The sequence below is a fragment of the Pongo pygmaeus genome, chromosome 18, assembly GCF_028885625.2.
Source record: "Pongo pygmaeus isolate AG05252 chromosome 18, NHGRI_mPonPyg2-v2.0_pri, whole genome shotgun sequence".
NCBI lineage: Eukaryota > Metazoa > Chordata > Mammalia > Primates > Hominidae > Pongo > Pongo pygmaeus.
The window spans coordinates 86,614,588-86,631,657 of NC_072391.2; the positions used below are offsets into that span (position 1 = coordinate 86,614,588).

The 17,070-nt window shown below is 55.4% G+C and overlaps 1 protein-coding gene across 10 annotated transcripts in view; it reads right to left on the reverse strand.

Annotated features, from left to right (window-relative positions):
• Positions 1–17,070, reverse strand: part of ANKRD11 (ankyrin repeat domain containing 11) — a 215,417-nt gene that overhangs the window by 37,647 nt on the left and 160,700 nt on the right. For 7 of the 10 annotated variants that reach the window (XM_063654584.1, XM_054455425.2, XM_054455429.2 and 4 more), the window contains 2 exons: positions 11,625–11,767; positions 260–398 (listed from right to left, as the gene is read on the reverse strand). In XM_063654584.1, coding sequence (XP_063510654.1) covers positions 260–398; positions 11,625–11,711 — 226 coding nt within the window. In that variant the 5' untranslated portion in view covers positions 11,712–11,767. Of the gene's footprint in view, positions 1–259; positions 399–11,624; positions 11,771–17,070 lie in introns of those variants that run through there. The other 3 variants (XM_063654587.1, XM_054455431.2, XM_054455435.2) reach the window with 2 other exon arrangements.

Below are 17,070 nucleotides of genomic sequence, written 5' to 3' on the forward strand. Positions count from 1 at the left end.
GCACTGGGTGCATCTCCACGTGTGTGGGACCCAAGAGTGAAGCTCTCCAATCAGCCCCATGGGCCTGAGCCTCGGGTGAAGAGGAGGTGGCATGTGGGGGCCTGTGCTCCGCCCCTGCTGCCCCTTGCCTGGACGGCGTGCAGGGTGCTAGAGTGGGTCCCAGTGCAAAGTCGGAGGTGCGGGGGCCGGGGACGCCCTGCCTGGGCTGCTCCGGGCTGCCTGTGGAGGGCTGACTGCGGGAGGGGCCGCGGGCTGGTACCTGTGTCCGAGTCCTTCTGCTCCCCATTGGCGCCCGCGGTGAAGGGCAGCTTCCGCTTGCTGGCTCGCTCCCTCACCTCCTTCCCGCCATCGCCACGCTCCAGTTTTGGGGTCTTGGTTAGAGAAACTTTATCTTTATCCTAGAAAAGAAAGGGATGCTTTCAGTCGTGATGCCCAAATTACATTCTCAAGCTCTCGAGATTTTGTTTCATGCGCCAGGAGAAGCAAATCTCTTATTTGGGCAACGAACACCCTCCCTGCACCCCAGGGCGTGGCTGTGAGGCTGGTCACGGACTGCAGAACCTTCTCCCAGAAGCCCGGGGCCAGGCTGTGGCTCAGCCCTGACTCTGGCCCATTTCGCATCCTACGCACCGGAGGGATGCTCAGGAAATCGCTGGTGTGTGTGTGGAGAAAGCAGAGGAGACAGACACACGCTACCTCCCACTCCGCAGACACGCGCTACCTACCTCCCACTCCGCAGACACGCGCTACCACCCACTCCGCAGACACGCGCTACCTACCTCCCACTCCGCAGACACCGCTACCTCCCACATCGCAGACACGCGCTACCTCCCACTCCGCAGACACGCGCGCTACCTCCCACTCCGCAGACACGCGCGCTACCTCCCACTCCGCAGACGCGCGCGCTACCTCCCACTCCGCAGACGCGCGCGCTACCTCCCACTCCGCAGACGCGCGCGCTACCTCCCACTCCGCAGACGCGCGCGCTACCTCCCACTCCGCAGACGCGCGCGCTACCTCCCACTCCGCAGACGCGCGCGCTACCTCCCACTCCGCAGACGCGCGCGCTACCTCCCACTCCGCAGACGCGCGCGCTACCTCCCACTCCGCAGACGCGCGCGCTACCTCCCACTCCGCAGACGCGCGCTACCTACCTCCCACTCCGCAGACGCGCGCTACCTACCTCCCACTCCGCAGACGCGCGCGCTACCTACCTCCCACTCCGCAGACGCGCGCGCTACCTCCCACTCCGCAGACGCGCGCGCTACCTACCTCCCACTCCGCAGACGCGCGCTACCTACCTCCCACTCCGCAGACGCGCGCTACCTACCTCCCACTCCGCAGACGCGCGCTACCTACCTCCCACTCCGCAGACGCGCGCTACCTACCTCCCACTCCGCAGACGCGCGCTACCTACCTCCCACTCCGCAGACGCGCGCTACCTACCTCCCACTCCGCAGACGCGCGCTACCTACCTCCCACTCCGCAGACACGCGCGCTACCTCCCACTCCGCAGACACGCGCGCTACCTCCCACTCCGCAGACGCGCGCTACCTACCTCCCACTCCGCAGACGCGCGCTACCTACCTCCCACTCCGCAGACGCGCGCTACCTCCCACTCCGCAGACGCGCGCTACCTCCCACTCCGCAGACACGCGCGCTACCTCCCACTCCGCAGACACGCGCTACCTCCCACTCCGCAGACACGCGCTACCTCCCACTCCGCAGACACGCGCGCTACCTCCCAGGAGGGAGACGGTGCTACACACACAGCGTTCGGGACATGGGGAGGGGGACGGTGTGACACACACAGCGCTCAGGACGTGGGGAGGGGGACGGTGCGACACACACACTGCCTTTCCCCATCAGTAAGCCTTCTTTCTGGAACTTTCCCTAGGTAAGCTGCTGGCAAATACCATGCAGTGGTCAGCGGTGCCTTCAGAGCACCGGAGGCCTCAGCGGCTCCAGGGCTGAGATGCCCAACTGTTCCTGGGAGAAGCCCAAGCATCCCCAGCCACGGTCCTGCCTCCTGGGACCCTGATACATCTTCCAGCTCAGTTGCTCTGCATCCACCAAACGTGCATCCACCCAGCCTGCATCCACCAAACCTGGCATTTAATCCGAGACATCCCTGAGTGACCATCAGAGAGCTTTCCAAAACATGCTGCAAGCTCAGAGTGCAACTGGAGTCAAAGAGAAGCTGCCAAGCACACCGGAGCCCACCTCTCCAGTGAGATACGGGGACAGGAGGAGGGTGCCAGACGGGTCTCTTGGGAGATGGGGCCTCAGGAACATAACACCCACCCCAGCAGTGCAGGTCCCTCCCGGGCCTCAGGAGTGTTAACACCCACCCCAGCAGTGCAGGTCCCTCCCGGGCCTCAGGAGTGTTAACACCCACCCCAGCAGTGCAGGTCCCTCCCAGCCATTGGGAGTGTTAACACCCACCCCAGCAGTGCAGGTCCTCCCGGCCCTCGGCCTGGGTGCCCAGATGCAGCTCCCCCGCCGCCTGGCTGCAGCGCCACTGAGCTTTTCTATGGCCCCCTCGGAGTGCAGTCCCCACCTGGAATGAGAGAGGCATCTTCCTTGGGGCCAGGGAATGCCAGGAAAGAATGGCACACACCAGCAAGAAGCTCCAATCTTAAACTCCTTCCTCCAAGAACACTCTTGGCCCAGGGGGTGGGTTCCACCAGACATCTGAAGAGAGGCCACCATCACCCTAATCTCAGAACCTGATGAGGGGAAGTTTCTACCAAGCATGTGAAGAGGCCACCATAACCCTAATCTCAGAACCTGATGAGGGCATTCTATGAAAAGAAAATGATAAACCAATATACCTTATGAACATAGACAGGATATATAAAAAAAGATAACACAAATGATAGGAATAAGAATAGATTCGAGAATGCAAGAAATTTAAAAAGCAATGTATTTCACCACATTAGGAAAATAAAGAAAAGAAAACCATGTGCTCACGTCAACAGCTACAGAAAAGGCCTGGGATAAAATTCCACACTGTTTGTGACGTGGATCAAGGTCTCCAGGGAGCCTGGACAGAAGGAACACTGTCCCCAGGGCCATGGTCAAGGGAAGACTGCCTACAGGCACCGCCCGACAGGCACTTCACAAAAGAAAATATCCAAATAAGACAACGAACACCTGAAAAGGTGTTTCTCATCAGGAAAATGCAAATGACAGCCACGAGGAGATGCACACCAGCACCCCCACCAGGACAGTTGGGAGAAAACAGGCTCTGCAGACCCCAGCAAACGCCAGGGAGGCTTTGAGGGAGAGCTGCAGGTGCGTTTCCCATGACGTGTTCACAAACAAGCACAAGGATGTTCAAGGCAGTTTTGTTCGTAATACAAAAAATGACACAACTAAACTGCCCGTCCAAAGGCAAATGAACAATTCTAGAATACAAATGGAATACCGCAGGGCGTGCCCGCCGTGAACACGGGGGGTGTGCGCCATGAACACGGGGTGCGCGGCATCAACACCGAGGGTGAGCGCCATGAAAATGGGGTGCACGCGGTAAACGTGGTGTGCACGGTAAACACCGGGGGTGCGCACAATAAACACAGGAGGTGCGCGCAGCCTCGTGGAGAAGCCCCATGCATACAGTGGCAGATGCATCCGGCAACCAAGGTGGGAACATCTGTACCCCAAAGATCAGCCCTCCCCTGGTATCAGACTGGGCTCAATCCCTTTCTTCACACATGGAAGCTTCTAGAAGACAGCACAGGAGGAACATGTTCACCAGAAGACAAGAGAACACACACCACACCACCATGTGACACCACCACGCACCCGACCACACAGACGTCAGGCCCACACACTGAGCCCTGGAAGGGATGTGGATTCCCTGGTGGTTCTTGGGGCCCACTGGCTCATCGACAGAAGAGCCCACAAATGCTGGGCATGGCCACAGCCACGAAGGGAGAGAATGCCCACAGGAGAAAAATCCCACAAGTCAGACACTGTGGAGCAACCGATGTCTCCCACAGAAATCTCAACAGCCAAAACATACCAGTGGAGACAGAAGTCAGGGCAGAGGTGACTTTTCGAATGGGGAACGTTACTGAAGGCCCCTAGGACTCTGGAATGTTGGGTATTCTCATCTGGGTGGTGATTATCCCTGGTTTTACAGATGAAATACTAGCTATAATGTCTATCTATAGTTCACTTTAAAAGTTCACAAATTTCTTTTTCACCTCCCAGCTCCTTACACCTCAACGAGCTGCGCAAGGAAAAGCACACACGGGCAAGGCACCTGTTTGACACGAGGCTCGCCCCGAGCTGCCTACAACGGGGAGCACGGCACAGCCACCAGGAAGGTGGCTCCCATCAACCTGGGCTCAGAGCCTGCTGGGCAGCTGGGGTGGGACAGGCCCTGTTTCGGCCCCTCTGAGCTTTCCTCACCAGCACAAGAGGACTGTCAGCGGGAACCACGTGCTACACAATGTTCTCATTTCCTAAATGCAAATATCTCGAACATTAAATCCAATCCTTATCAGGCACCCCCTGTAAAGCCCCACTATGCCCCAAGAACCACCAGATAGTGACAGCCATGGCACAAAGACCCTGCCAGGCCCCACAGCCTGCCAGCCACCTGGCTTCTCCTGATGACACGAGGTAGCTCTCCACATGTCACATGCAGATTCCCTATCACACCACGACTTCCACTCATGGGAAGCACACACAGAGGAAAGAGATAGTTGTAGTAACTGAAAAATGGCCATGTCCAGTTGACACCCTCCCCCTGGAGCTCAATCTTTCTGGTAAGAATGAGAGTCGTGTTGTCCACTGACTGCAGCACAGAGGTGCCATCCAGTCCTTCCAGTTCCACTCCCAGCTCAGCTGCCTTGGTATCTGAACTGCCTGTGTGAGGGGTCTGCCTGTGTGGGGTCTGCCTGTGTGTGGGGTGTGGGGTCTGCCTGTGTGTGGCCTGCCTGTGTGTGGTGTGCAGGGTCTGCCTGTGTGTGGCCTGCCTGTGTGTGGGGTGTGGGGTCTGCCTGTGTGTGGCCTGCCTGTGTGTGGTGTGCAGGGTCTGCCTGTGTGTGGCCTGCCTGTGCATGGGGTGTGGGGTCTGCCTGTGTGTGGCCTAAGTGTGTGTGGTGTGTGGGGTCTGCCTGTGTGTGGGGTGAGGGGTCAGCCTGTGTGTGCGTCTGCCTGTTAGCTCTCTTCTGTTCCACTCACCCATGGGTCTGTCCTGCTACCAAGAGGAAGCACACTACCTCATGCCTGTAGCTTTAGAGGAAGAAATGAAACTACACTGTCTGCGTCCTCCAATTCTGTTCTTTCTCAAGGTGGCTTTGGTTATTCTAGGTCTTTCAATTTCCCTATTAACTTTGGAATCATCTTATGAATTTCTACCCAAAAAAGCCCACAGGGATTTTGGCTGGCATTACACTGAATCTATACATCAATGTGGAGAGAGATGGCATCCAATCGTGAGGGTTTCCTGATCTATGAATATTGTATAACTCCACATTTAGGTGTTTCTGAATTTCTCTCAGTTCTCAGGAATATTTTGCAGCTTTCAGGGTACAGGTTTTGCAGCACATCTTTGGTCAAATTTACCCCAAAATAATCCGTATTTTTGATACTACTGGAAACATTTTTACAATTTCAGCCCTCTATTATTTACGAGTACTTAGAAATAAACTTCTGCATACTGGGTTTGCACTGGAACACCATGCTATGCTCACTGATTCTTGTAGCTTTTGTACAGATGTCTTGGGATTTCCTCCATCGATGTCTGTGAATAAAGACAGTGTTCCTCCTTCCTCTTCAGTCTGACTTTCGTGCTGCCTGCAGCCTGCAGGACGATGCGATTACAGTGGAGATGGCCAGTGTTTCTTTGTCTGTTCTCAATTTTAGGTGGAAAGAATTCAGTCTTTGACGTTAAATATGATGTCAGTTGCAGGTTTTCACAGATGCTCTGTGTCAGGTTGAGGAAATTCCTCTCTATTCCTAGTTTGCAGAATTTTTTTTTAAAATAATGAATGTGTGTTGACTTTTGTCAAATGTTTTTGCTGCATTAGTTGGTATGATCACATGGTTTTTTTCAGTCTTATAACAACTTGAACTGATGGATATTGGAGGTTCAACCTTGAATTCTTGGAATCAACCCTACTTGGTTGGTCATGGTACATTATTCATTTTATTTTATAAACTGATGAATTCAATTTGCTAGAATTCTTTTTAAAATTTGTATGTTTGTGTTCATGAGGGCCATTGGTCTGTGGTTTTCTTATCCTGTAGTACCTTTGTCTGGCTTTGGTATCAGTATAGTGCTGACACAACAACTGTCTATCTAGATACAAAACAAGAACCTCTATGCTTACCTCACACCACATACAAAACATGAACCTCTATGCTTACCTCACACCACATACAAAAGTTAACTAGAAATGGATCATAGACCTATATCTAAGAACTAAAACTATCAAACTTACAGAACACAGGAAAAACTTCTGTGACCTTCATTTACCAAAGATAGGATTTTAAAAGACAGCATGAGTTCTAGAAGAAAAAATTAAATAGAGTGGACCTCTATCTTGGGAGTTGGGCAAGAGTGAAGACACAGGGGCTGCTCAGAGCACCCTATGCAACACTAAGGACCCAGAGCCAAGGGGATTTTCTTGGCTTTTTCTTTCTTAAAGTGGGAAGTTCTTGCTTTATTCTAACAATGAAAATCAGGAACACAGGGAAGGACTTCCACTTCTTTTTTCTTCCCCGACACAGATTCTCACTCCGTCACCCAGGCTGGAGTGTGGTGATGCGATCTCAGCTCACTGCAGCCCATGCCTCCCGGGTTCAAGCAATTCTCCTGCCTCAGACTCCTGAGTAGCTGGGATTACAGGCATGCAACACCATGCCCAGATAATTTTTGTATTTTTAGTAGAGATGGGGTTTCGCCATGTTGGCCAGGCTGGTCTCGAACTCCCGACCTCAGGTGATCCTTGTGCCTCAGCCTCCCAAAGTGCTGGGATGACAGGTGTGAGCCACCGCGCCCGGCCAGGAACTTCCACTTCTTAAGCGTGATGTAAGAACCTGAGGAGCTCGGCGTTCACAGCATCAGGTAAGCCTCAGTGCAGACGGCACGTGGCAGAGCTGAGAATGCAGAGAATGCAAATTCGCTGCTTCAGAGCTAAACCTCCAGTGGGAGGAGATGAGGACAGTGTGTTCTACAGAGAGGAATCACGCAGGGGAGGGGCGGGGCGTAGGCAGCATGCAGGCATGTGAACTGGGTGGTGGGGGAAGCCCAACTGTCAGGTAAGCAGAAATGGTAGGAGCTGGCGGGCCACAGGCCGTGTGCTCTGAGCCCTAGGACTGGGAAGAGAAGCGGACCCAAGTCCAGCAAGCCCAGCAAGTCCGGCTTCCTCTGTGATGCTGCTCTATGTCCTTTTCTGCCTTAGTGAAAAGATGGACAGAAACCACCCTCTCCAGGAGCCCATGTGGGCCCACAGCGGTCTCAGGGCTGTCTGAGCCCAGCTTCGCCCTCCTGTGCTCTCGCCATCAGACACGGCCTCCTGCTCCTCCTGAAGCATGAGGGTGAGTTCTGGGCTCTGTTCTGAGTACAGACCCCAGCCCAGACCGGCTTGTGAAACCACAGCCTGAGGTGGGACACACCGAACCCAGCCACGCGCCTCCCGGCTTCTCAGCTAAGGTCACTCTGGAATACTTATCTTGGGGGACGTAGCTCCCGGCTCCCCACTTGCAGCACTGACAAAGCTATCTTCGGGGAGGGGCCTCAGACCAGATGTGAGTCTGTAACTGGCAGAGACTGGGGGGGTTTCTGCTGAGACTCGCTGGAGGGCTCACATGCTCAGTTCTCAACTGCAGCCTCCATGCCCATGGGCGCCATCTCCAGCTTCTCGGCCTCCATACAGCTCGCCAGGTTTCAGTGGGGCTGTGAATGTGGGTTCCTAACAAGCTCCAGCCGCTCAGGTGACTGCTGGTTGGAGGACACACTTTGAGAACCATCAAGTGGAGCTCAGGGGGCTGTGAGGCTGCCTGTGCTCTGAGTGGCATGCATGGAGCACAATGAGACAGGGTGACTGTGCCATGGGGTGGGGACGACACTGTTCTCTGTGGCCCTGCACACCTTTGGATCAGAACACACTCAACGATGCAGACACCTGCTGGTTCTTCCTGAGGCAGCTCAGCGGTTCTGGGATTCCGTGGTTGGCAATGGTGAGAGACCGTCTGCAGAAGGGGCCCTTTCTCTGACACGCCTGCCGCTGTGCTCACTGGTGCAGCCAAAGGGACATGCACAAGCCGTCAGGTCAGCGCGGCGTCAGGATGCACTGCAGAGTCGTGGGCTCCATCTCTATCTTCCACGTATATGTCACTGAGATCACGATTCTTTTGGAAAAATCTAAAAACATATTGTTTTTGATAACATAAAGCTATATCTGGAGAAAAGGGAGTTTATGGTAGAAGACTGAGCAGCAACCATTTCAGCCTGTACCAGGAGAAGGCAGGTCAGATGTGTGCACCTGAGTTCTGGCACTTTGGGCTCACTTCCTCCCTAAGGAATACAGCCTCTTCTAACAGCAGCTGCAACCAGGAGTGCGTCTTCCCAGGCTTCTATTTCAAGCTACTGTTCAAGCTAAGAAAGCTCCACCAGGCCTGTGAGCTCCCTACTCCCTGTAATGCATTTAAAATTTGTCTGCCTCCATGAGGAAAATGTCTGGCTTTACTGTGAGCAGTTGGAAAAACAAACAAACAAACAAAACAGGACAGGCTGGGTGTGGTAGTTCATGCCTGTGATGCCGAAGCTGAAGTATCACTTGAGCTCAGAAGCTTGAGACCAGCCTGGGCAACATGGTAAGATCTCGTCTCTACAAAAGATACAAAAATTAGCCGGGTGTGGTGGTATGCTCCTGTGGTCCCAGCTATAAGGGAGGCTGAAGTAGGAGGATTGCTTGAGCCTGGGGCGGTGGGGCAGGGTGGGGGGTTATGGAGGGGTGCAGAAGTTGCAGTGAGCTGAGACTCTACCACCGCACTCCACCCTGGGTGACAGAGCCAGACCCTGTCTCAAAAACCAACCAACCAACCACACATACAACCCAACCCAGAACACAGCTACCTTACTGGAAAAGCCCAGAGTGAAATCCACACAGCCCTCACAGCACACGTGTGAACAGAGCTCGCATTGACAATATCAGGCCAGTTCATCAAGTCTCTCTTCTCCTTAAACAAGAGAACAACTCAAAGCAGCTGAGTGCACACGTCAGTGCTGGGGCTGCCAGCACATCAGGACACCCTGCCTCCTGCACCAACACGACCTGCTCTCTGTGGCTCTCCTGGCCTTTCTCGTCTCGTGCTACCCTGCCGAGACTGCCTTCCCTGCAGGTCCACTGACAAAGGGCTCCACCACGCCCAGCCTGCTGGTGTGTCAAGCGGCTCAGAGAACTACCTCCTCAATAAGCATATCTGAGACCTGAGCCAGGAGAGCTCCCTCTTCCCTCCACTGCTTACTGACCTTCATCAGACCAGGCACAGAGAACAGGAGTGACAGGTGCCACCTCGCCATCGAAGCCAGGGCCAGGATCTCCTTTGCCCACATACCTTCTGCATCCTATCCAGGCCACCACTGCCGCCCTTACGCTAAAACCTGCGGGCACGGAGGCCAGGTTCACTCAGCAGTCTGTTCACACAGCCGCTCCAGAACTCCAGCATCAGACCCTCAAGGGCACAACCCAAACCTCTTTGTTCCTAGAGCACAACCCAGGTACAGAAGCCAAGCAGCCCTTTCACAGACGTTCTGAGGTCCTGGGACCCCCACCCACATCACCCGTGTGAACATGACGGGTTTCTGATCCAAACACACGGCTCACGCCTCCACGCTCTCGGGGTGCAACCACACCATACACGACCTCTTTGGGAGCCAGTGCTCAGTGGAGGCACGGAGCATGCTGAAGCCGAAGCTTGGTGGCAGTGGCAGGAGCTCAAGAGGATGGGGGCGAGGCCTGAGCTGTATGCAAAGTATTCTGCACCCTTGCAGAGCTGGGCTGCTCCCCGTGAATGCTGAGTCCCAGGACCCAACCCCGTGAGATGAGGAAGATGAGGCCTGGGCGGCAACATGAAGCTATCCCAGCACTCTGAGCGCTTAGCTACAGAAGAGCAGGAACCACCAGGAAGCGTGACCTGCCCTTGTGCCTTTCTGCCTCACTGCTGAAGGCCGCACATCAGCACCCTGACCACCCACCTCCTCAGGAGCTCAGCAGGACATGCCCATCCCAACCGCCAAACCCAGACTCTCCGTAGGCTTCACAGACACGTGCGTCCCCGCGTGTGAGCTCGGCAGTGTGGTGCTGACCAACCACTGGCTTCAGCTCATCCTCTCCTGGTGGCTGCAAGCCATGGTACCCACCCGGCCCTGCACACGGCGCGAGGAGCAAGTGGGAGCAGACACTCGGACACTGCCCAGACATCAAGGGTCTCAGAGCTGCTGTCGTTTAGCACCTGCACATGTCCGTATTCACAAAATGCTTCAAGATTCACCAAAAAGAAGTGAACTGAGTCGCCCTCATGTTGCTGCTGAGAGCAAGGTCGTCTTGCTGGTTATGTTCGCATGTGGAACCCCTGCTGAGCTCACACCACACCAAACCCACAACATGAGGAGAGAGGGTGCAGCACAGCAGCACAGCAGCACAGGAAGCAGCAAGAGGCCTCACAGGTAGTGACCTGGGGACCAGAAGGTGGCCCAGAGCAACCAGCAACCAGGAACACAGTGAGGGGACCCTGCCCACCAGGGACCACCGAGGGTCAGACAGGTCACAGATGAACGGCCTGCCACACAGGCCAAGCAGTTAGGAGGAGCAAGGAGGCACGAGGATCAAAGGACGACAGCGACAGGATGGCAGGAGCTGACACACATCCTGCACAGCAAGGCCCTGCCTCACCATTCACTCCACCAGACACTATACTGTGCCTGCTGCAGAGACAGGAAGCCGACTCAGGAGACACCTGACTTGCTGACGGTCACAAAGATAACACATGGCGAAGCCTGAACTTGAACCTGGATCTGTCCAAGTTCATATTCGCTGGGCATACCCCAGAACTCGGCGTCTCCCCTCACACTGCAAGGCAGGAAGCCTGCACCCCAGGAAACTGCATCACCCCCCACACTGCAAGGCAGGAAGCCTGCACCCCAGGAATCAGCGTTAACCGCACATTAATAAAAATGCAGTGGTTGCGATTGACATCCCATTTTCCTATTCGCATTTAGAATAAACCACAGTTGGAAGTAACGTGGCTCAGCACTGCTTGCAGTCTGGATATCCGAATGCCTGGCGGGCCTCACAGGAGTCAGGACAGAAATCCTGGACTTCTGGGGTAGAAATGTGCAGCCACATTGAAGCTCAGGCCAACTTCTGTACATAAAGCTATTATTTAACGCTTGACTTTGGTCCCCAAATAACAAATACAAAAAAAGCAAGGCCACTTTTGGAAAGATCACTCCTCACCACCCTCTCCACTCCTGGCTGCAGACAGAGGTGCGAGGAAAGGGCCGGAGGGCGGAGAACGGCCACGGGCGGGCAGCACCCCATTCCCATCTCATCCCCATCTGGGTGCGGTGAGCACGCAGGGCTGGGAGGGGGCAGCATTACCTTTTTCCCAGTCTGCTTCTCCACCATGTCGCTGCTGAGGGGAAGCTCTTCCTGCTGTGGTGCTTTAGGGCACCCACCCTTGGGCATCGTCCTGCTCCTCACCCGATCTTCATTTACACGGCCGGCGCTTCATCATCAACCGTCTGCTTCAAAAGAGAAGACACACAATTCACTGAATTCAGAGGCAGCTAAAAACTCATCCACTCTCACACCGCACTCAACAGACTCAGTAACTGGTCAAGGCAGGCAGCTGTTCTGATCAGGGCTGGGGCTGGGGCTGGGGCCAGGGCCAGGCCCAGGAAGGGACTTCTCAGGATACGCCTCCCATAAGGGGGTCACCAGCAACAGGAATGGCAGCTTTGAGCAGGAAGGAGAACAGAGAAGGGTCAAGCACTTCGTAGTGGCAGAAAGGGACGCATGGCCTACGGTGTGGCTGTGTTCTGGGTGGCAGTGAGCAGCACCTGGATCCTGGGTCCCACCTGGTACAGGCTGCACCCAAAATGGTCAGGCGCCACAAGGCAGTCCCTTCCCCGCAGCACAGGCAAGGTCACAACACGCAGCACATGGTCACAACACTCAGCGCAGTACCCCAGCCCTCAGGTCTGGCAGGTCACGTCCACAGCCCCAGCCTCACGCCCCACTCACCACCTGGGAAGGAGCTCCTGTCCCCACCAGGCCTGTGCTTTCTGCACACCCAGTTCCCTAACTTGGGGGGCAAGGGGTGTCTCTGAGGGAGTCCCAGCAGCTCCGAGGTCCCAACTCCACACCCATGGAAGCAGACGCCCCCCCGGGCCTCAGGCTCTAGCTCCTGGGTTTCCCAGGAAATCTGAGGACACATACTGTATTAATTGTGTATTATTTTTATTTATTAATCATGTTTTATTTTAGGAAATTTTGCCATCTTAAGAAGTTTCTGGCCAGGGAGAGACTGCCACTCTCTCAGGGCTAGCAAATTCCTAGATAGCCACGGGCTCCCATGCAACCCAACCACCTTCTTACCCAAGTCCACACCCAGGCCAATCCCTGCCTGAAACCAGTGCAGAGCCAGGTAAAGGAAACTAGAAAGTGTCCCTACAGCACAAAGCCTGCAAGAACTTTCCAAAGCAGCCACTTTGCTCTGCCCCGTCCCTGTCTCCCTGCAGAAAACCCAACAGGCAGTTGGGGGAGGCCTTCCCCGAGCCCCTGCTTCCGAATCCCGCCCGTGGTGTTAGGCAGCCCCTCTGCAACACGCGGGCGGTGCGAGCGCACTTCTTCCTTCCCAGCCTCGTCTTGGTCTCTTCTGTGGTGGTGCCAACCTCACCACGCCACGCCTGGCACGGACACTCTCAGAGCACGGGCCTCCTCCCTGCCTGTGGGCCTTCTAGGTTTGTTCACCATCACAGCCAGGCCTCCCGGGTGCACTCACGAGAGGAATGGGGGACACACCTACACCCCCACATCCAAAGCCACTGTCCCCCCATCATGTCCTCACCACACCGTCAGTTAGAAAACATTTCATACAATCTGAACTGTGTACATGTCTCCGCTCTTTTCGCCACAGCAGCACCTCTGTGCACGACCATGCCGGGAGAAGCAGCTTCTGCAACTCGCTCCCCTGCATTCGCCCATCTCTCTCAGGCACAAAGTGTGGCTTCTGAAACGCGACGTGCAGACCCATCTGTGAGTGGCAGCTCCACTCTGAGCCTCTCCCACCTCCACCCCGTCAGCTAAAGGTTACGTTCCATGCCGCCTGCCCCTGGACGCAGGCTTGGGTGAGACCACAAGATGCTTCTCCTCCAACACCGTCTCACCACCTGCTTTGTCTTTCCAAAATAAATGGTAAAATCCCACAAAGTGCTGTCTTGGTATTTAACTGGCACAAGAACACATGTGAAGTTATTCTGGAGAGAGGGACAGGTCGGGTCGACATATTCACTGCCTGACGCCTCCACCCGCGGTGCAGGTGAGCAGGTGTTTCCATCCACCATCCCTGATGGCTGAGGCCAGAGATATTTTCTCTCTCTACCTGAACCAATGAATTTTACATTCTCTTTCCAATTTTCTACCACAAAACTGGAATGTCTCAGCATGGAGAAAGGGCATCTCAGCACCTGACTCAGGGAAGGCTGTTCAAACTCATGGCTGTCTAGAAACTCAGTGGTAATGTTTACAAGTTTAAGGATTATCAGGAATTAACATTTTAAAAAATCCAGACTGCCTGCTCTCAGGATGGAAAAATGGGGCCTTCACCACGTAGAGTCCACCGTCCTGATCCCAGATGTGAGTCTGTGGCCCATGGACACACTCAACAGCTCTGGCGTGGTCAGGGTGCAGACCCCACGGCCTCCGGACGGTGTCTGGGCCCCGACAGTGTGGGGCTTATCACTTCACTCCTGAAACACCTGATTCTCTCCGTGTCCCTAGCTTGGCGCTGTGCCCAGGCACCTTCCCCAACGGACCAGGCATCTGGGAGTCCACTCAGTAGGTGAAGGAAGTGGGTCGCACCCACCAGGCAGAATACTTTGCACGGCCTGCATCACAGCGAACACTCCGGGGGCTCAGGAGTGTTGTCCCAGGTGTACACTGTGTTTTCTGGAGACGTTTCTCCAGCCACCTGCATGACGACAGCTAAGACCATCCAGGTCGTGGCCCTTCCAGGACCCTCATGTCCGCCTGGCCTTGGCTACAACATGTTACCGATGGCGATGTTACCGATGGCAGCGATGTGCCTGAGGCCCTGCAACCCCAGCTCCCGCCTCTCCATGAACCATCACCCTCATCACAGTCATCAAGATGGTGACAGCTGAGATGTGCTGCTGAAGCATCTGGTGGATGTGGATGAAGCTGGTTTGGATGTAGCTGCCATTTAGCCCAGGCTACACCTCCCAGGACCCGCCTGCAGCACGTGGCCCACACCTCCCAGGACCCGCCTGCAGGCACCAGGCATGCAGCACGAGGCCCACTCTAGAGTCTTTTTCAATGAGAGACCAGATGAGGACAGAGGCTCCAGTTGCTTTTGTTCTGTTCCAAGACTTGCCATCAGTCCTCCCAGAAGCTGCCCTGGTGATGCCTCTGGCACCTTTGGCCCCCACACTGTCCGTGTTCCCTCCACCGGGCTCAGGGCTGGTCAGCCTCACCCCTTGCTGTGAAACAGCAGAGCCAGCTGAGGGCCGAGGCGCCGTTACTCAGCCGTGTCAGTGACTTCTCCCAGGGGCCGCACGGCACTCAGGAGTCAGGCCAACAGGCTCTGCTGACTCATGGGTGTTGTCTGAGGGTGGGGGCTGTGGTGATGTCCCCAGGCCTCCCTGGCAGAGCTGTCACATAAAAAAGTCCTTGAAGCTGGGAGTCCCCTCTTTAGACAGTTCCGCGGCCTGGCCCCTGTGCCTTCTCATCACGATGCTGCACAGCCGACCACACAACAGAAGCCGCCGGGTCTCACTCCCGGGGGAGACTCTTCCCTGGAAGGTGACTTGGCTGTCCCTGCCTAAACTCATTTTAAGTGCAGCCTAAATCGCCCTCATTTCCAAGTTATCAGGCAAAGTCTATTTTAAACTCATGACCCTTGAGTCAGCAGGAGACTGAAACACGCCTCAGGCCACTGGGGCTGACTCACGCCCTGTGCTAAGCGGCAAGGCACAGCAGTGGGAAGGGAAACGCAGAGCCGAGGGGCCGGCCAGCCCCTGGCCCTGACCACCCCCAGGCCACGCATTCCTTGTTACTTCACCTCCTGGCGGATGGCAACCGTCCCAGCTTCAAGGACTGTCAGGGTCACCGAGAGTCCAGGGTGGCGGGAGTCCCCCACACGAGCCACTGGTACACTCCCTGAGGCAGAAGCCACGGCGCCAAGGCTGTGGGCTCAGGGAACTTGCCCATTACCTGGCAGCCCCACATCTGTGCCAAAATAAGACACAACTCAGCCCAGCGGAGTGGACAGTGTCTGCGGCCAGCTCTGGGATCCAGGGCCAGCTGATGCTGGGAACAGCCGTCCTTGCCCTGTGCCTCTCCACACTGCGAGAGGCCCTGCAGCCCAGAGGGGCTCCACCTCCCCTGCAATGGGGCTCAAAAGACAATCCTTCTACGGGGCTGGCAGGACAGACGTGACAGGAACAACGATGCCCTGCTCCTCCTGGAAGGTGGCTTTAAGAGCACTCAGGAGGTGACAGATGCTGTCAAGACCGGCCCAGGGAAGGCACAGGGAAGGTTTCCCGGCACCCACCACGCGCCAGCAAGCACAGAGGCTCCGCCTAAACCATCCAGGCACCGCGCCCTCCCCCTCCGCACACACAGGAGCCCAGCTGCGATTCCCTCTGCTCCACAGGAGATGCAGCGAGCACCAAAGGGCCTTCCTCCAGGATCAAGCCTGATGCAGAAGTGGCCACACTGACTACGGCAAGGTCAGTTTAGCAAAAACTCCAGGAATTTCAGCCTATCTGGTCTCTTCAGCTGACAAGTGAAGAGCAAGCACTGGTGGGGAATCCGGAGCTGCCTCTCCCGGGCTTCTAGGATCTGAGCTGGGCCAGGACAACCCTGAGACACCTGTAGGGCGGGGCAGGACTGGGGTTGCAGGGCGGGAGCTGTGGGGTGGGGACTGTGGGGCGGGGCAGGACTGGAGCTGCGGGGCGGAAGCTGTGGGGCGGGGTGGGGAGCCGGAGCTGCGGGGCAGGGGCTGCCCAGGAGCACTCCTTGCCAGAGGCCTTGGCATCACCAGGGAGTCTGTGGACCATGGAGACTCGCAGGTCCCCTCGGGCCTTCTGAACCCAAACCTGCATTTTAAGCATGTTCTGTTCTGCACACTAACATCTAAGAAAGACTGTACAAGAAAAAACTTGTAATGACACAATTAATCTTAAAACTCACAGAAAAAAACAGACTTCTTCGGGGTTGAAATTCACCTTCAATAAAGGGATGGAATGTCAGCAGAGCTGACCATGAACAACCTGGGTCTGGGTTTGCACTGCGTGGGTTCACTTACACGCAGATTTTCTTCCGCCTCTGCCACTCCTGAGACAGCAAGACCCATCTCTCCTCTTCCTCTTCAGACTCCTCAACGTGAAAACCAGGAGGACGAAAGCCATTCATGGAGGCCCGCTGTTGCTGCGCAAGGCTTAAGTCTGTTTTCTCCTCATGATCTCAGTATTTTCACGTCTCTAGTTTGCTCTACCCTAACAGTAAGAGGAGCACACACATAACATACAAAATGTGTGTGACTGGCTTTATGTGGTCAGAAGGCTCTGGTCAACAGGAGGCTGTTAGTTAAGTTTGGGGAAAGTTAAAAGTTCTACACAAATTTTCAACTGCACAGGAGGCTGGCGCCCCCAACCCCTGTGTTGTTCAAGGGTTTGTTCTAATTTGTATTAAAACACCAAGCCCCCTTCCACCTGGGTGAGTCTCTCTCCCTGAACAGATGTGACAACATTACCCTCCGAAGACTCCCAGAGAGAAAGAGAACACTTCAAATTCAGATTTG